Here is a 19,781-nt window from a genome sequence, read left to right on the forward strand (position 1 = left end):
AAACACTCCAGACAGTAATGTCACTTTCATTTTTATTGTTTTAAAATATATTTGATTAATAAAGTCAGTTTATTAGACATAAAAACATCCCAAAACACGTCTTAGTTCTTTTCTGTAAACTCAGCAATCTCTGTCATATGACCTTATTTACTCTGTCAATACGGCGCAACCCAACGTGCTAGTCAGCTCAGCTCTGATTGGTTGCTCGGACTGCCAATCATCCTCTGTCCCGCCTCCCTGCAAAGAGGTTGACTTGTTCTATCTTGTAAATAAATCTATATGGAGGATCATCTTTCCTCTCGGAAGTACAGTATGTATATCTATACTTTTTATTATCTCATATATCCTGTTTTTTAAACCGATTTGTTTTTATTTATTATGAAGATAAAGAGGTTTATGTTTAGATTAGAGAACATTTGTAGTGTTTGTTCAGGGAATTTATGAGCAGGTGCAGGGCTCCAGGAAAGCAGAAGAGTTTGGATATTTTTTTTATGAATGTATTTTTCGTGATGTTTTGATCCACAGTTCAGATCAAACATATAACGTCATAGTCAAATCAATCGAATCGAAACTATTCTCTCCGGTCATTTCCTTCATCTGCACCAACCTGCCGGTGACGTAGTGCGGCTCTGTTTTCTGTGCAAAACTTCACTAATATTTTACACACAATATTTTAATATGCAACTATTTTAAAGATTTAGATTTCTGATATTCGTCAATTTAGTTGGGATTAAATCGGTAGCTGATAAAACGGACAGTTTCAGTGGAAGCAAACAAACAAACAAACACTGGAAATGTTAAAGTTGTAAAAAAAAAAAAAAAAAAAAAAATCTTTATTATTTGTAAGAGTAAAGTAGTAAATATGTTCCTCAGAGGCGTGAATTGTAAACTTTTATACTTTTTGAACACCAATAAGGCCGTACCATTGTTTTAATCTTTAGAATTGTTTCGAAACCAGTTATATGAAATATCTGTCTGTCTATGTGTCTGTCTGTCTGTCTGTCTGTCCACCTGTGTATATGTCTGTTCACTTCTTTAGCGGTGTGTGTACTATCTATCAGTCTATCTGTCTGTCTGTATGGCTATGAAGTGTCTGTCTGTCTGTTTATGTGTCTGTTTATCTGTCTGTCTGTCTGTCTGTCTGTCTGTCTGTCTGTCTATGTGTCTGTTTATGTGTCTGTCTGTCGGTCTATGTGTCTTTTTGTCTGTCTGTCTATGTGTCTGTCTATTTGTATATCTATACAGCTGTATGTTTACTTATTTATTGGTGTATCTGTCTGTCTATCTAAATGTCTACCTGTCTGTCTGTATATTTATCTGTTTACTTATTTATTGGAGTTTATGTGTCTGTCTATCTATCTGTCTGTCTGTCTGTCTTTAATACCCCATTGTTTCTTTACATGTGTAAATGTTCAATTGTAGTTTATATAAAATCTGTTTCTTTTTTTTTCTTTCTTTGAAATTTCACCAACTGCATGTCATATTGCGTGTGCGTGTGTGTGTGTGTGTGTTTGTTTGTTTGTGTGTTTGAGAGCGAGACCAATTGAATATACATACTTAATTATATACTTTAATACTTTATTTAAGTGTGTGTGTGTGTGTGTGTGTGTGTGTGTGTGTGTGTGTGTGTGTGTGTGTAAAATTGTACTAGATCCTCCTTGTCTTCTGTCCCTGTTTATCCCTGAATATACAGCACAGTTTGTAATGACAGTGTAACCCTCATCCCTCCTCCTGCTGCACCATGGCACCCGGAACAGTTGGTGAAAATCAGCTCCAGAGGATAATCAGAGATCTGCAGGGTATGAGACCACATCTCACACACACACACACACACACACACACACACACACACACACACACACACACACACACACACACACACCATGTACTCGGTTTTATGATTGCCCCTGTGTTTCTTTGGATCACGCCATGTATCTGTATCTACAAGCATGCAATATTACTACACCATATTATCCTTATTACTCGTTTTGCATAACCTCACGCTTGGGATGCTTTGCTTGTGCAGATGCGGTTACTGAGTTGACCAAGGAGCATGCAGAGAGCGGAGAACCTATTACTGATGACAGCCCCAGTCTTCACAAGTTCTCCTCCAAACTGGAATACCTCCTGCAAGTACGTTTTCTGTATAATTTAAAGAGATTCTCTCTATTTTCCATTTAGTCTCCTGTTTTATATCCTTATATATAAACTCATATGATTTTTTTTTCCATTTCCAGTTTGACCTGAAAGAGAAATCTACTCTTATGGGCAGTAGGAAAGACTATTGGAACTATTTCTGTGATTGCTTGGCCAAGAACAAAGGGACTAATGATGGTATTCGCTTTGTCAAGTCCATCTCCGAGGTAATTCCCTTAAATTACTTATATATGAAAAATAAATAAATCTCACAAGAAATAAACAGAAGAAACAATAAAAACAGTTTCTGGAAAGAGTCTCCAGTGTCAGTACTGTGTAATAATAGGGAGGTTTTTTTTCTCACTCTGTGAAAATTTTTGTTTATTTTTTCTTTATTATAGGAACTTTAATTAAACATTGTTGGAAGGAGTTTCCAGTAGAGGTCGATTGAGTCATCCGTTTTGCTAATTAATCGACACCAATATTTTGTAGCGATAGTTTTTCCGGGTTGCGTTATACAGTACGAGAGAGGCCTCTAGAGGCAAATCACTGAAGCCACATGCTGTTTATCTGAGTCTTTTTTTATTATTCATTATGGATATAATTAATTTATTTGAACTGTTACTTTTTGTTTGTTTGCCTTTTATTTTCCTCAACATTTATTCGGTTGATAAATTGGTTATTGGCAAATATGATCCAAACTAGCTAGCTGTATCGGTCAACCTCTAGTCTCCAATATTAGCCCTACAGTATGCAGTGTTTAGAGGTACAGGTGTGCTTTAGGTTTTTCCTCCACAGGAAAGTCTTCTGGACAGACAATTTTTCTGTTAAAAACTGAAGTATTTTTGAGATTAACTTCAAGACAGTGGATAAAAAGAAGATAGCGATTAAAGGCAACTCGCATGGACTTTTATGTAACTATAATTGGATAAAAAAAAAAAATTACTACTAAACATACTTAATGGCTTTGGTTCTCATTCTGTCATCAAGATGCTCAGTACCCCTGAGTTTATTTGAGACTCAGATTCCAAATCCCCTTTCCATCACATAAAAGGAGAATTGAAAATCCCGAAAGAAGTGCACGCGTTATCCGTGAGCCGCGACGTGACATCTGCCATCCGTATGTTCTTTCATTTGCCTGCTTTTGCGAAGTCTTGCCATCTGCTCCGCTACGAGGTGACGCACTCTGTACCGAGTAAACAGCTACCAAAACCTTTAACCTGTAATTATATACAGATGATCTTTTTGTATTTTGGGATCTCGAACTTTTTTTTTTGGCTCGACTTCAAGGTCTGAGAGACGTTTATATATATATATATATATATATATATATATATATATATATATATATATATATATATATATATATATATATATATATATATATACTTTAAACTACCGATTATGTTTTTTGTGTCGCAGCTAAAGACGTCGCTGGGTAAAGGTCGAGCTTTCATCCGTTACTGTCTGGTGCACCAGCGGCTGGCCGACACCCTCCAGCAATGCCTGATGAACCAGAGAGTCACATGGTAGGAGAACAGGAAGTAAAAGTGTTTACTATCAGAGCCTCTTTAGCAGGAATCCAAGAACGGTGTTTCGGTGTAACCCATTCTGGCTGAATCCTGATTTCACAGGATCTTGGTTGCATGGTTTCCATCACGACCGTTATCACAAATCATAATCACGCATGATGATGTCACTACACTGCTATTACTAACGCTAATGACTAATTACCATGCGCGGTCTCATCGCATTGAATCACCACAGCAACATGGACTACAACAATGCTGTTTATAGTTCAGCTCTAGATCTAGACAAAAATCTCATATACTGTACATCCACACACATTATGGACAATAGTATTGGGACACCTGGCTTTCTGAGGCATTTGTGGTTCCTCTGCAAGCCGGTCTCACAAAGTTGAAGGCACACAATTGAATAGAATTAAATAGAATACATAAAGAAAGTGTGTTGAAGATCTCATGCTATAGATCTCTATAACCCTATTGAACACCTTTGGGATGAATGTGAACGCTGACTGCACTCCAGGCCTCCTCACCTTCTCACCTCCATCACTACCTGACTTTACTCACATGCTTGTTGTTGAATGAGAAAAGATTTCCACAAGCACACAAAAAAATCTGTCGGAACACCTTTCTGAAGAGTGGAGCTTCTTATAACCACAAATGGAGACTTAATGTGGAATGGGATATTTAAAAAGTACATCAGTCTTATGGTCAGGTGTCCACAAACTTTTGTCAATGTAGTGTGTAGTATTACAGTCGCTTATGTACATCTGGTTATGCAACATGTGGTGTTATCAGGGTTGCAAAGGGGCAGGAACATTTCGGTACATTTCCCAGGGAATATTTACCTGGGAAATATGCCAAGATGGAAACTTACCAGGAATTTACGGTAATTCACTAGAAATGTATATAAACTATAAACCAAAATGTTGTTTGTTGACATGCATGCAAACTAATACAGATTTGCAAAAATTATAATTTTTTTTGACTTTGATTTAATTGTAGAACAGAATTTACTTTTTTAAAACAAAATAAACGCAGGCTTGATGAGCATAAAAAACTTTCTATAAAAAAATTATAAATTGTAATGTGTCAAAACTTTTGACCAGTACTGTACTTTTGTATGATAACAGAAAACTAAGCAGAAGGTGGAAGGAGGTAGAGCATTACAGCTTGAGCTAGCTGGCCTCATAAATTGTCAAAAACTAGTGCTATCTTATATTTGAGCATATCTGATTTACTGTATGGCTACTGTATAAACACATTTTGGTATTTGCTAGTGAAACTTTAATAACATAGATAACATATATATACCCAAGTAATATCAAAACTTACTTGAATTAATGTCATTTTCAGTCTCAAATGCAGAACTGATTCTTTATTTTCTTGTTTCGCTGCAATAAGTAGGCTGTGTGCATGCGATTGATGAATGCAGGGTAGAATTTCATTAAATCTGGTTGTTTTAATCAGGACCCTGCAATTTTGTAAATTCACAGTCTATTCCCATTAATTTCCATATTTTCCTGTTAATTCCCATGGAAAGTTTCCAGCCTTTTTGCAACCCCAAGTGTTATAGCATGTTTTTGTTTACATTTTTATTTTTTTACAGATTATTTCCATAGTAACAAGAACAAGAGCCTTAGTTGCTACTGATCTACTACTGATTTCAACACCATACCGATGTTTTTTTTTTTCTCGAAAGGCAAGAATTCACACTGTTAAACATCTGGAGGACCAGTGCACGTCCGTGTCCAGGCTTGTCCACGCACGCCGTAAACACCGTACAGTCCGGTGTTGTGTATGCGTGATGTAATATTATTCAGAAGCACATGCACATTTCTTTGCGGTGCGTTGGAACTGCGAATTGAACTGAAAATACAAATTACAAAACCCGCAACCAAGAATAGGGAAATGTGCCACCTGTGTAGCAAGAGTACACTGGAAAAAAACAAAATACGCACAAGGAAGTAATGCATTCTAGAGCAAGAAATGCGTGCTAGAGCAAGAAATGATGCATGCACAGCACGGCATTAATTCAATTAACTATATTTTTTGTATAACTTTTTTATCGTGATTACGTTTGAAATGTGTTTAATTTGTGGAAAAACGATGCAGCTGCCACATAGTGCGCTTATTACACAGCAGAACAGCCTTACGAAGATAGAAGATAAAGTCATTTCCTTTAAATCTGCCTGTGAGATCTGCATTCTCCAAAACGCAGCAATCTTGGACGTCATTCTTTTGTAAACTTTTTGTAGAGTTCAGCACACGCTTATCAGTTTTCAGTTTTATTTCGCTTTTCTGAGTTTTACTTCTGTCTGACATTTTAATGAAAACATCTCCCTTCCTCTGTTGCTCATTTACAGACAGTGATTTTCTCCTCCTTTTCAAACTTTGCATTTTTGACTCGTTGTCCAGTCAGATCTTAATTTTTGCGCCAACTCTGTCCTGTTTAATTTTTCACCACAGTGACTGGTACTACGCCCGCAGTCCTTTCCTGAAGTCCCATCTCAATGTCGACATCATCAATCACCTGTACGAGCTGAACGAGATCCAGTTCGATGTGGCTTCCAGAGGATACGACTTGGACTCCGAGTGGCCTACCTTTGCCAGGTTGTCTGATCTATGTTCAATATAAGATGACCTTGCATGTACTGTAGAACGCAGATTGGCAACTGGCATTAGTTATTTTCATTGTATTTTCTTTGCATTTGTCAGACCACCTTAAACAGAGCAACTTGCAACTAAGCTCAAGAGCCAAGCAATGACGCCTTAATGGTGCTGGAACTAGAACTTGTAACCTTCTGATCCTGAATCTAATGCCTTAACCATGAAACTACCACCTCCCCACAAAAAGCCTCCCAATTTCCCATCCACCAACAAACTCTCCTGGCTATCAGTCCTCTTGCGCATAAATGAGCCCCCAAACGCATTTGATTGCCAAGTGTTTCTGTGATTGACAGGGAAGACAGAGTATATCAGCCATCCCAGACAGCTCTAGCCAATTTTGATACCTTAACTCCAAAGATTGTAAGGCTTCAATATTTGATTTTAACACACCTATTCGAAAACTTGGGGGGAAAATTGACATTGGAACCGATACACTTATGGCGTAGTTTTGTGGATTTGTTCAAATCCCGTAAACACCTGTAGCAAATCCTGTTTTTTGTGCCAAATCTAAGGCATCTCATTGGGCCAGGGAGTAGCTACAGTGCTAGAGGCAGTGTTGAATAAAAAGAGAGGAGTAATTTTCCTAGTCTCCACTTCAAATAAGGCCTCTCATGGCCAAAAGCAGTAAAATAAAGCTGCACTATAAACCATAACCACTGGCTAATCACCAAATGTTAAACATTGAAATGGGCCGCCATGTTTCCATGTTTTTTAATACCTCCTACTGTTGCAGATTACATAGTAAACTTGGGTTCCCATCTTACAGTTGTTTTCAGCGCCCCCTCCCCATTCTCGAGTCGAGTAAACATGTGAACAAGCTTGATCTAAAGGATGTGGTTTGGTTAGACCTTGTTTCTGTGTTTAAAGCTGCTAAAACCTGTTACATCAGTTTTCATTACCGTCAGCATGACGAGTTCTTTCCTGATTCTCACTATTGAGGCCAGCATGTGACTGCTGAATGGCTTGGTTGGATTGTTGTTCTTACTAAGCATGTCCAAGTCACATGTATATATATCTTCATTATGAAATGGTTTTCTGATGGCGCTTTATGACTGCTGTTTTAGGACTGTACTTGATTTAATTCAGGCCAAAAGTGTTTCTGGCATTCTAACACTCCAGGAAATGTTCTACTTACATTTCCTTTATTATGTTTCTGTAACCTAAATCATATTATATATTTTGAAAAGACTCTCATTTGTAACCCAGGCAACCGAAACAAGATTATATTGTTTAACACTGTATCTAAAAGTTACCGCAAATGTGTTGACATTGAATGTGTTACACTTAATTGCGTCATCGATTTCATACTATATTATTTTATATATTATATTATAAGATATTATATATCTTCGTTGTAGTTTAGATATACACAATTTGGTCTTAAACTAATGTACTTGGAGCGTCTGCAAGTTTATTAAATCCTTTATTTATTCATTCACTCCATTAATTCAGCTAATTTCTCTATTTATTCTGTACATAAAAAACTAAAGAATCTGTATCGCTAGACATGTTGTTAAAACGATTTCTCACATGCGCAGAACAAATCAGGTTTCTGGAACGGATCAAGTAGCCACAAGTGGAGACTAAACAAACTTGCAGACTAAACAAACTATGTTTCCTCAGGGAACTCAGATCTGAACTACATTCTGCACGTAAAACAAGGATTGTATTCAGTACACATATGCCGAAAATCATGTACCAAAACAGTTTGGTACAAATATGTGTGCTGTTACACCCCTAATTACCTCAATTGCCACATTACCACCACAATTACCAATACTTCTGCCTATGTACCATTGATGAATGAGGTCCCTGGTCTAGTGCTTGCCACCATATTTGTTGGGAAGACGACAATTAATTCGCATTCAATTCTCTTATCTGAAGAATTAAGCAATATTTTAGTAACGCATGACTTTTGTGTTCATAGGAGAACAGTAGCATCAGCAGTGCCAGGTGCCCACATGTGGAGACCTCCCAGCCGCTGCTCCAGTGTCAACAGTATCGTCAGCAGCTTCTCGCAGGTCTCAACCAAGTCTGTCAGAATGTTTCCAGCGAGATCAGGGAATCAAAAGAACATATACCGTTACATGTTAAACCGCATTTGCAAGTCATTATACATGTAGTAAAAGCCAAGACCAAGTTCTAGTCCATTTCCTATGCTCTCTTAGCTTTGTAGTCTAGCTTTGGTTAATTTGGTTTTTCTTTTGACAGCAAGTGCCGGATTTTCTCCCAGGGGCAGATTTGGACCTTGGAGAACTCGGAGAACTCTCTTGTAGTGCTGAGGATGACCTGCGGGTCGAACTCGACCAGTCAGAGTTACAGCAACAACGACTTCAAGAGCAGGTTCACCGGCTTACTGGAGAAGTATCCGAATTAAAGCAGGAGGTTGCTGATCTCCAAGTGAAGCTACTTGCTGCTGAAAAGGCACCCAGTCTAGAGGCTAAAGTGGAGAGGGCCGAGGACTGGCCAAAGGAGGAAGAGAAGGAAAAAACTGTTGCGATGCAGCAGGTTGATGAGCTCCAAGCGACGGTCCATCGCCTCAAAGAAGCACTGTCTTTAAAAGAGCAGGAGTCAAAGGACATGCAATGCTCACTGCAAGAAAGAGTCGATCAGCTCGAGGAGGTAAAAAAGAAAGCACAGTTTCAGCTTGATGAGCTTCAACAGCGAAACCACAAATTAAAGGAGGCCCTAGATACGCAGGTTGCATCACTGCAGGAGCAGTTGAAAGCAAAGGAAATCGAGCTCTCGTTTAGCACTCAGAAGATCCACCAGTTAGAAAACCAAAGTCTGGAAAGCCAGAGCAAGAAGCTGGACGAGTACAAGTCTCAGTGTGTTAGCTTAATGGAGATAAATGCAAAGTTGGTTAGTACGGTGAAGAGGAGCGAGGAAAGCAACAAGGAGCTGGCGCATTCCAAAGCTGCTCTGGAGAGAGAACTTACCTCTTTGAAAGCCTTCGAGAAGCAAAGCAAGGACAAGTTGGCTTCCACTGGGTGTTCAGTGGTGGAGAGTGAGAAGTTGTTTTTTGAGGAAAGCCAGCATCTTGAGGAGAAAACCCAGAAAGCTGAAGCTAGTATAAAAGAGGGTCATGGACCAAGTCCCAAGGAAAGCAAGAAAGTATTTCACCAAAAACAAACTAAGCAGACAGATCTCGGTAAAGATCTCGACCTAACCCAGCACTCTGAAACTGGAGAATCAGCTTCTAGACTAGCATTAGCTGAAGCCCAACTAGACCTAAACATGAAGGAGGTCTCCAGGCTCCAGGAGGAAGTTGTCAGTCTTCGAGCCCAGCTCCAAGGGACTATAGAAGAGAGGATGAAGATCCAAGCTTTGCAGGAGGTGACTGAGGCCTCCAGGGCTGATCTTAGTGCTCAGACTGAGCAGCTCAAGTCTCAGGTTGAGCATCTAAATCGTCAAAATATAGATGAGCTCCTGCATTGTAAAGAAAAGGAGGAGGTACTGAAGAAGCAATTAGATTATGAAACCCAGGCTCATGCCAACCTACAGACCAAGGTGAACTGCATGAGGGAGGAGCTGGATGGGCTGAGGATGCAGAGTAGCGCCCTTGTCCTGAAGAACGAAGAGGCAAAAGAGTCCCTTCACAGAGCCAACACTGAAATCGCAGAGCTGGGTATCCAAGTGTGTACCCTGACCGGGCAGAACGAAGAGGCGAAGTTGTTCTGTGAAGAACTCTCAACCAAACTGCAGAAGCTGCAAGGGCAGAAGAAGTGCTCGCAGACCCTCAGCGACTCTTTGGAGACCCTGAGGAAAGACAACGCTCAACTCCAAGAGAAGGTGAAAGAAGCAGAGGGTCTCACAATCGCCATGAAGGAACTCCAGAAGAGACTTGAGGGGTCGCAGGAAGACATCAGGAACTTGCGGAAAAGCAACCAGAGAGAGCTCAGTGCTCTTCGGCTTCAGCTGAGTGAGGCATCCACGACCCACCAAAACCAGATGAAGGTCAGCATCTTGAACTTTCGATCATCTGCAGAATGCAAATCCTGAAACCATTACACAGAACTGATATACTGTATATACGGTTGTAGGTTTTGAACGAGGAACTTCTGAGCACAAGGTCTCAGGTGGAAAAAGAGAAGGAAAAAGTGTCAGCCCTGGAGAGCAGACTGGCAGAACTTGAGGTAGGGTTTCTCCAGAGATGTTTCCCAAAGCAGCAGATGTGATTGTTCATTTTACTTGTGTTATTGATCTGCATAAGCTGGGGCAGGAATTCCACACTGCCAGAAAGCTTCTAGAGCTGTGTAATCTAGATTTCAGATCAATCTTATTGTCACACGGTTATTATCTTTTCTTTCTTTCTTTCTTTCTTTCTTTCTTTCTTTCTTTCTTTCTTTCTTTCTTTCTTTCTTTCTTTCTTTCTTTCTTTCTTTCTTTCTTTCTTTCTTTCTTTCTTTCTTTCTTTCTTTCTTTCTTTCTTTCTTTCTTTCTTTCTTTAATACTGTGTCCAGTTTTTTATTTGTTTTTCTGCCTGTCGCTTTTTTGTCAGTCTGTTATTCTTAAATGTTTTATCTATCTATGTATCTATCTATCCATCCATCCATACTTGGATCCCTGTATTTGTTTGGCTTTTGCTCTCTCTTTTTGTCTGTGTTTCACTCTATCATTTTGTCTCTTCTGTTTGTTTCTGTATATCTTTCTTTCTTTCTTTCTTTCTTTCTTTCTTTCTTTCTTTCTTTCTTTCTTTCTTTCTTTCTTTCTTTCTTTCTTTCTGTCTTGTTTTTTTGTCAGTTTTATTTGTCTGTCTGTCTATTCTTGTTTTCTTCCTCGATTTCCTTGTTTTGCTTTGATCATTTTGGCTTTCTTTCTTTCTTTCTTTCTTTCTTTCTTTCTTTCTTTCTTTCTTTCTTTCTTTCTTTCTTTCTTTCTTTCTTTCTTTCTGTCTTGTTTTTTTGTCAGTTTTATTTGTCTGTCTGTCTATTCTTGTTTTCTTCCTCGATTTCCTTGTTTTGCTTTGATCATTTTGGCTTTCTTTCTTTCTTTCTTTCTTTCTTTCTTTCTTTCTTTCTTTCTTTCTTTCTTTCTTTCTTTCTTTCTTTCTTCTATTGTTCTTTTATGTTTAACTTTATTACTTAATTACTGTATATGTTGTGTGTTTAGGCCACTAACACCAGCCACAGTGAGACACTCGATGACACAAAGGCCTGCATTGCTAAATCTGAGGTGCTGCTTCAGCAGAAAGAGGAACAGCTCCAGCAAACACAGAGCGCTTTGGCCATGTGAGGAAGTTCACACATGTACACACACACACACACTGGGTAAAACCTGGGGTTTCTTTTGTGACGTCTAGACATGATCTGTGTGTTTTGTATCAGGGCTCAGGAGGAACTTGCGCTTAAAGAGAAATCCTGTCAGGACCTGAGCGAGAACCTGCGCAGGATGGTCTTGGAAAAGGAGTCGAGTGATCTCAAGACGTCTGCAGAGATAGACGATCTTTATCGCACAAAGAGAAACCTGGAGGAAAGACTTATCGAGCTTATTCGGTACTCATGTCTTCATCATTTGTTTTAAACATAAATATATATATATATATATATATATTTTTTTTTTGCCAGCCAGTGTACAGTACAGAGGTGTTCTCTTTGTCGCCCCCTGCAGGGAGAAAGATGTCCTGTGGCAGAAATCAGACGCTTTGGAGTTTGAACAGAGGCTGAGAGCTGAGGAGCACTCGGTCCGAGAGGTTCCTTATTGCGCCGATTGTCGCACCCAGTTCAGCTGGTGGATCCACAGATACACCTGCAAGTAAGAACACTGGGCTCAGGGGCCGTACTGAAGGGCCACACTCAAGGGGCTGCAATCAAGGGGCTCTGATGGGTTTTAATGCACTTCATCTCTGTCATTGTCATTATTCTCCTTTTGTTTGTTTGTTAGATTCTTTCTTTCTTTTTTTTTTTCTTTCTTTCTTTTGTATTTTCCTACATTTTTATTTATTTTTTTATTTTTATATAGTTTTTTTGTCTCAGCATTTTTTCTTGTTGTTTTTTCTCTCTTTCTCCATTTGTCTATCTGTCTATAAGTTAGCCTCTTGTATGTTTTTCTTATTTAGTGTGTTTCTATGCTTTCTTTCTTTTTTCTTTCTTTCTTTCTTTCTTTCTTTCTTTCTTTCTTTCTTTCTTTCTTTCTTTCTTTCTTTCTTTCTTTCTTTCTCATTGTCACCTTTTTCTTTCCCTTTCTCTTTCTTTCTGTCTGTAAATTTTTTTCCCTTTCTCTTTTTCCCTTTGCATTTTTTCCTTTCTATTTTCTTTCTTTATCTGTCTTTAAATCTCTTGTGTTCTTTTTTTATTTATTTTTTATTTTGTCTAGCAATGTGGAAATGAACTAGAGTGACTAATGTGTGTGTGTGTGTGCTGTGTGCGTGTGTGTGTGTGTGTGCGTGTGTGTATGTGTGTGTGTCTCAGGCTGTGCGGTCGGCCGTTTTGCTATTCCTGCTGCAGTAACACAGTGAGCAGCCAGCAGGGCGGCGCTAGAGAGCGTTGCTGCAAAGACTGTTACACACGACACGCCGAAGTAGAGGAACTTGGAAGTCCGTCTCGGGGGTCATACAGTCCCCTGTGTTCGACCCCCACCAGGGCCTCTATGCCCAGTGTCACAGGTCAGAGGTCAAACATCCCTAATCAAGCTGCAGTACTCAGTCTTACAGATTTTACACATAAACTATATTATTAGTTATTTAGTTATTTAATTAAATTATTATTCCTAATATTAATTATATAAGAAAAATTAAATATATATTTATATACGGAAAAAAAAAATTTTTTACTCTCAAAAATGTCATTATTTATATGTATATTTAAAGTTTTAATACAAATACTTATCATGTCCACACTGCGATCTGGGACTAACAAGTTTAAAAAGTGAAACGAGGCACGACTTAACGCATCCTGTTTCTTTCTGTCTCTCCCTCTTCGTCTCTCGGCCGCACAGTGGCACCGCAGTCTTTCAGGCCAGACGACGCAGCGTTCGACATCATCACAGACGAGGAGGTGAACTGCATTTACGAGGGCGACTCGCTGCTCTACACCACTGCTCTGTCTCCAGGAAGCAGGCAGCACGGGATCCACGAGATGTGAGATACACACACACACACACACACACACACACACACACACACACACACATGGGGCATATCTCAATCAAAATGTTATTCCAAATTATCCCATCAGTTGCCATTTTGTGCCATAAATGATGCACAGCATGCAACCAGGTTACCATGGAAACCTGTCGTATTTTTCGACCTCCAAAACAACATTCAATCAGCTCCAGAGTATAAACGAAGAAGAAATTAACACAGACACGTTGCTACATTCTAAATCCGCCCACTTTTCCTTCTCTCTTCTTTTTTTTTCTTTCATTTTTCCTTCCATCCATCCATCCATCCATCCATCCTTCCATCCATCTATCCAGTCTTTCTTTCTTTCTTTTTATTTATATATTGAACTATTCTTTTTAGATCTATCTATCTATCTATCTATCTATCTATCTATCTATCTATCTATCTATCTATCTATCTATCTATCTATCTATCTATCTATCTATCTATACTTTCTTTCTTGTAAACCTTTCTTTATTTCTTTCTTTTGCATTCTTTTTTTTCTGTTTTAATATATTTTTGTCTGTCTGTCTGTCTGTCTGTCTGTCTGTCTGTCTGTCTGTCTGTCTGTCTGTCTGTCTGACTGTCTGTCTGTCTGTCTGACTGACTGACTGAAACTTTATGATTATTGTCCAGGCTGAAAATACAGCCGTAACCTGAGTAAGAATAAACCACATGGGGGCGTGTTGTTAAAGGAAAATAATGACACAGTGACACTGTCCCCAGACAAAAATAAATTCTTGTCCTATAACAGCATGTGATGAAATGGTTTATTTCCTCCTATACTCCAGAAAATGTATTAAATGAATATATTCTTATAATAGTTGCATTAAATCTTAATAAAGCTTCGGTCCAGTTCGATGTTCAAGCACCTAAAGGCAGTTTTTTACTCACTTCATAAAAACAAAATCAGATGGAGATGCACCTTGGATTTTGTGGTACATCAACAGAATAACCGTGTGAATAACAGTAATGTGTTGGAGCGTTTCTGCTCAGCGCTGTTTCGGAGACCTGCCATGTGACTTGTTTGTTGTGGTTTTTGCAGCAGCAGCAGTACGAGCGGCGGCGACCTTACACCGGACGAGTCGGAGGAGCTGCCGAGCTCGGTGCAGGACGCAGAGATCTGCCTGCTCAAGTCTGGAGAAGTCACGTACGTACACGCGACGGACATTCCAGCCCTAAACACACACCGATATATATTACAATACGAATAACTCACAATAAATAAGTGAATGCAGCAATACTACTTGAGGGAATTTGTTATATAAGGCTTTTTATTGCTGTTTTATGGGTCATGTGATCTTTTTTTTCACCATGTCAGAGGGTCATATGATCTCGACCATGTGATCAGTGTGTAAACACTTATTTGTCGGTCATGTGAACTCTTGTATAAACCATCGGAGGGTCATGTGATCAGTGTAAGCATTTTTATATATTCTCGATGAGTCGCTCATAAACTATTAAAGCGTGATGTAAGAATTATTGTGAGCTGCACTTAACAATCAGAGGGTCATGAGATCAGTGTATGTTCTTATTCAGTTTTGAAGGGTCATGTGATCAGTGCATGCTATTTTATACAGTATCAGAGAGTCATGTGATCTTGCGATCAGTATATGCTCTCCTGTATAGAATCAGAGGGTCACATGATCAGCGTCTACTTTTCTTATATGCTATTAAGAGGGTCATGTGATCAGCGTATGCCCTTATATTTAGTGTCAAAGGGTCTTGTGATTTCCTGTTATACCTTTAAAGGGTCATGTGATCAGTGTATGCTCTTTTCATACTATCAGATGGCCCTGGGATGTGTTGCTCCCCTGTAGGTTGTCAGTCAGTCTCTATTGGCAGTCACGGGGTCACGTGATCTGCGTTTGCTCTCCTGCAGGCAGACGGTGCCGGTGGGCCTGGAGGAGATCTCCAACTCGCGTCAGGAGTTCAGCGAACTCTTCATCAAATCGAGTTGCTACAGTGTCATTTCCATCACCGTGGTTACCGCTGGACCCACCATCAGCTGGATGTTTTCCTCTTCACCAAAGAGCATCTCGTTCAGCGTGGTGTACAGAGAGAGCACAGATATTCCACTGGAGCAGGCCAAGGTCTTTCTCTCTCTCTCTCTCTCTCTCTCTCTCTCTCTCTCTCTCTCTCTCACACTCACACTCACACACACACACACACACACACACACACACACACACACAAATTGATGTGTAAATATTGAAATTTAGTCTTCCATCGTGTCCTCTTGCTTTCCCTTCACTTGCAGGTCCTGATCCCTTTAACCAGGTGTAACTCCCACAAGGAGACGATCCAGGGCCAGGTGAAAGCCCGCAACCCCGGACAGTACTCGCTTATCTTCGACAACTCGTTCTCCAGGTCTGCATTTCACATCCATGTCGTTTGCAGCGATCATTTGAACCCAGCCACGATCACAGAACGCATCTCTTTCCTCCTGCAGGTTCATCTCGAAAAAGGTGCAGTACAAACTGAGCGTAGAGCAGACGGTCGTCTACGATGGCAGCGAGTGACCGCGGAACAGGGCAGCACTCGTCAGACGCACATCCGCCCGTCTGTCTGTCTGTCTCTCTGTCTGTCTGGGTGAAGAGACTCCTGGTGAAAATGAAGAGTTATAGAATTGCTTTAGCGTTTTCAGGACGGCTAATCTAGCTTCCGTACGGCCGATCAAAGCGAGACGCGAGAGAAGGCGCGAACGAGGGTCGGAGACGACGTGCACTACAAACCATGCTGCGCTTCAGATATTTAGTATAGCGCTATATTTTAAACTCAAATCTATTTTTCACATTCTATACGACAGATTCACGCGCAGACGGAACGTCACGAGTGTTGAAGAGCTTTCTGTTTTATTTACGCTTGAAAATAAAGACTCTCCTCACACTAAAATAACGCTACAGAGAGTCTATGCGCAGGAATGTTAATGACGGCACAAGCTTTTTGTCTTTCTTATTTTTTTATTTAGACAGCACAAACGCCCCGACTCGTTATCTCAAAACGGCGGTTCCGCACGTTTAAAGGTTTTCTGGAGCACCTCCGAGCGAGTGCGCGCATCCCCGAGACGAGCTGCGGAATCGTACCGAGCACAAGCACATTATAATAAAGTCACTTTTTTATTTATTTATTATTCTTTTTTTGGGTTTTTTGACGTTTTAGTGCCATGTAAAAAATCTAAGATTGTGGGAATAAAGTCATAATGTTTTGAGGAAAAAGTCATAGCAGTACGAGAATAAAGTCGAAATTGCAAGATTAACGTCGTAGCAATATGGGAAGTCGTAATATTTTCAGAAGACATAAAAATGACAAGAATAAAGTCATAATATCTTGAGAGAATAGTCAAATTTACGAGCGTAAAAGTCATTGCAGTCTGAGAATAAAGTCGAAATTACGAGAATAAAATCGCAGCGATATGAAAATACTCGTAATGGTTTGAGAAGTCAGAATTACGAGAATAAAGCCGGAATATTTTGAGGAAAAAAGTACGAATAAAATAGTAACAATAGGAGAATAAAGTCTAAATTACCAGACTTATATTGTCGCAATGCGAGAATAAAGTCGTAAAATTTTAAGGATAAAGTCTAACTTATGAGAATAATTTGGGGCAATACGAGAATAAAATCATTATAGTTTGAGAAAAAAGTCACAGTACTACGAGAATAAAGTCGCAGTATTTTTTTACGAAAATAACGAAAAGCAATAAGAAGATTCTGTAAGTACACAGAGCTGAAATACTGTCTTCTTACAGGGAGCACTTTTCTTTACAAACAGCCACTTATTTAGAGAGAACAGATTTGTGTTTGCCATGAATTTCTGGCGAAGAGAACCTCAGAACTGCCACTTTATATGAATTGTCCACGTTAATTTTATGCAAAACAGTGAAATGTTTCTCGTAAATTCTGTGATTTTTCTCAAAATGTTACCACTTTATACTTGTTATATTGCTACAACTTGTAAAATGTTTACTTTATTCTCAAAATATTTAGAATTATTTTTTTTTGTATTACTACGACTTTTTCTCGAAATTTCGATTTTATTCTCAAAATATTTAGATTTTTTTTCTGGTATTACTACGACTTTTTCTCGAAATTTCGTTATTTTTTTTTTTCCTCTAAATATTTTGACTTTTTCTGGTATTGCTACGACTTTATTCGAGATTTTGACCTTATTCTCAAAATAATTAGACTTTTCCTAATGATAGATTTTCTTATTTTTTTAACGTGGCACTAAAACACTCTCGTACATTTCGGTTCCGCTGATGTGAGGAGGATAATATTATAAATATCTGCTTTGCTGCTTTGGATCCAAATGAAACCCCCTCAAGATCTGTAACTCGGTGAGCCGAACCAAGTCGGACCCGGAGTTATTTTATTATTACTATAGACGATGATTTCTACTTATGAGTTTTCGAATCAAACTTCAACGTTTCACAGTTTTTAATTTTAAATGTGTTTGGTGCACGACATGTACACGCTTGTAGTTTTGCACTGTAACTCGAAGGCTAGCGAAAGACTCGGACACAAATCTTTTCGGGAATCGTTTTTAAAAATCGTTTATAATCGACGCTGAACGTGTGGAAAATTCCCTGCGGGTTTGTAGAACAGTTTGCATTAGGCTCCGCCCATAAAACTCCATATACGTCTAAACTCACTGAGGTAAAAAATTCTTTCAGTGTTTTTTTAGGCTGCTTTTTTTTTCCGTAATTGAAAATCCAGTCTGGTTTTTTTTAACTGAATAGATTTTTAGTATTTAATTATGATTTTTAAAAAGCGATTTTAAGCTTTTGGTAGAGTTTTGGAGTTCTTCTCCATTCAACAGTTTTACAATAGATTTGTTCGATTATTTCGGCTCGGTCAGGAAGCGTTCTCATTCCTTAATTTAAATTTCCTACATTTATACATTTATAAATGAATAAACGTCCCCAGAAATCTTCCTGACAGAAATCTTTTTTTTGTTTTTGTTTTGGTGAGCAATCCCTAGATGATGATGTAGAAGAAAATCTTTCTCAAATAACACGAAGAAACCAATAGGAACTCGATAGGAGCACAAAACGACGTGATTGTCGTTGACGTAGAAACTCTGAGAGGCGGAGTCTGTTAGGGGGCGTGTCCAAGATGGCAGCTCATATAACATTTATATCCTTTTTTTTAGGGTTAAGGCCTGAATCACATCAGAATGTGTGTAGATTTATATTATATGGACTAAAGTTTGTGGACACTTGAGCGTAAAATTTGGTATATTTTTCGAACTAATCTTCCATTTTTAGTTCCCGTTGTTCGAATAACCTCCAGTCTTTTGGGAAGATGTTGATTTTGTAGAGATTTGTGCTCCTTCTGATACTAATGTAGCCTGAGGTGTACTATAGAGCTCTGTAATAGGAGATCTTCCACAAACATTTCCTCCCACATCCAAAGACGTCTAATACAAATGCGTGGCTTCAACTTTGTGGTAAAAAGTTTGAGATAGAAGCACATATGGCTGGAAAAGTCAGGCGTCCCTATCATTTTGTCCGTATAGTATATTTTACCGAAACGGATCTGTGTTTGCGAGAGTAGTTTTGCACCAGTGTACTGAAAATACGGAGTTTGGATCTTTTCTCCAATCCCTTCCTTCTGTTACTTTTTCAGAAATGCACTTTTCCAACTGTTTTTTTTTTTTTTATCAATACGTTTACTGACCTTTTAGAATGACACTGGGATTAAATACACAGGGCTGCTGATTACATGTGAAACGCGTTTTTCTATTTCGGCGCGGTCACGTGACTGTAATAAATCGAACCGATTGCGAATAAGCAGACTTGGAGTTTTTTTTTCCTTTCCTTGAGTCGGAGAAAAGATTCCTTCCTTCGAAAAAAACTTCAGCTGGATATCTGTTTAAACAGTACCCTAATGAGCAATTTGTCTTCATCTTCGTTTTAATAAGCCATGCTGCGAGAACCCGCACGAGTTCGCCACGTGGGTTTTTGGCTGCTGCTCGCTGGCGGTTACAGCCGCGGCAGGACTCTAGCTAGCGGTGACCAGCTCGCCCCGGCAAGGTTAATGAGCTCGTTTCCAAGCAGCACACGTCCTCCGGCCGAGCCTCGCCTTCTGCCTCTACACACACACACATAAATGCATATAGAGAAAGAGGTTGGATGGGAGATGGGGGGATGGACAAACACGTGGGCTGCATATCAATAACCTCTGGAGGCAGTAAATAAGCCAGTGCTTCATGCGCCCTGTAAATAACACGCTCTTATTTATGTATTCATTATTTATTTTTTTTTTTTTTTATGAAGCACTCGCAATCTCGACACACACTTTTTTTGCTGAAACATTTTATTGAACTTTAAAGGTGAAAGGAAT

The 19,781-nt window shown here is 39.1% G+C and overlaps 1 protein-coding gene across 8 annotated transcripts; it reads left to right on the top strand.

Annotated features, from left to right (window-relative positions):
• The first annotated feature begins 90 nt into the window (after positions 1–90).
• On the top strand, positions 91–19,228 carry fyco1b (FYVE and coiled-coil domain autophagy adaptor 1b). Of its 8 annotated transcripts, XR_014530809.1 has the most exons (20): positions 93–310; positions 1,694–1,799; positions 2,027–2,133; positions 2,238–2,363; positions 3,559–3,665; positions 6,132–6,275; positions 8,260–8,353; positions 8,544–10,289; positions 10,376–10,468; positions 11,445–11,563; positions 11,660–11,827; positions 11,943–12,086; positions 12,743–12,936; positions 13,269–13,410; positions 14,480–14,584; positions 15,317–15,527; positions 15,695–15,804; positions 15,887–17,530; positions 17,594–18,976; positions 19,022–19,228. XR_014530809.1 is itself a non-coding variant. In XM_083525268.1 (18 exons), exons 2-18 carry the CDS (start codon positions 1,742–1,744, stop codon positions 15,954–15,956), a joined length of 3,735 nt encoding a protein of 1,244 aa, XP_083381394.1. In that variant the 5' UTR covers positions 91–310; positions 1,694–1,741; the 3' UTR covers positions 15,957–19,228. The 8 variants fall into 8 exon arrangements, 5 of the variants coding, with proteins under 5 accessions (XP_083381394.1, XP_083381393.1, XP_083381392.1 ...); XR_014530808.1 differs by having other exon boundaries at positions 17,594–19,228; XR_014530810.1 differs by having other exon boundaries at positions 94–310; positions 1,652–1,799; positions 17,594–19,228.
• Positions 19,229–19,781: the final 553 nt, after the last annotated feature.

The sequence above is a fragment of the Silurus aristotelis genome (assembly GCF_946808225.1).
Source record: "Silurus aristotelis genome assembly, chromosome: 22".
Classification (NCBI taxonomy): domain Eukaryota; kingdom Metazoa; phylum Chordata; class Actinopteri; order Siluriformes; family Siluridae; genus Silurus; species Silurus aristotelis.

What these genes read in the sequence shown, in the direction of transcription:
- fyco1b (XM_083525266.1), top strand. Translation starts at nt 1,742, where the DNA reads ATGGCACCCGGAACAGTTGGTGAAAATCAGCTCCAGAGGATAATCAGA. An exon ending in GAGTGGCCTACCTTTGCCAG is followed by an intron (nt 6,276 to 8,259) that starts GTTGTCTGATCT and finishes TTGTGTTCATAG; the next exon opens with GAGAACAGTAGCATCAGCAG. An exon ending in CTCTATGCCCAGTGTCACAG is followed by an intron (nt 12,937 to 13,268) that starts GTCAGAGGTCAA and finishes TCGGCCGCACAG; the next exon opens with TGGCACCGCAGTCTTTCAGG.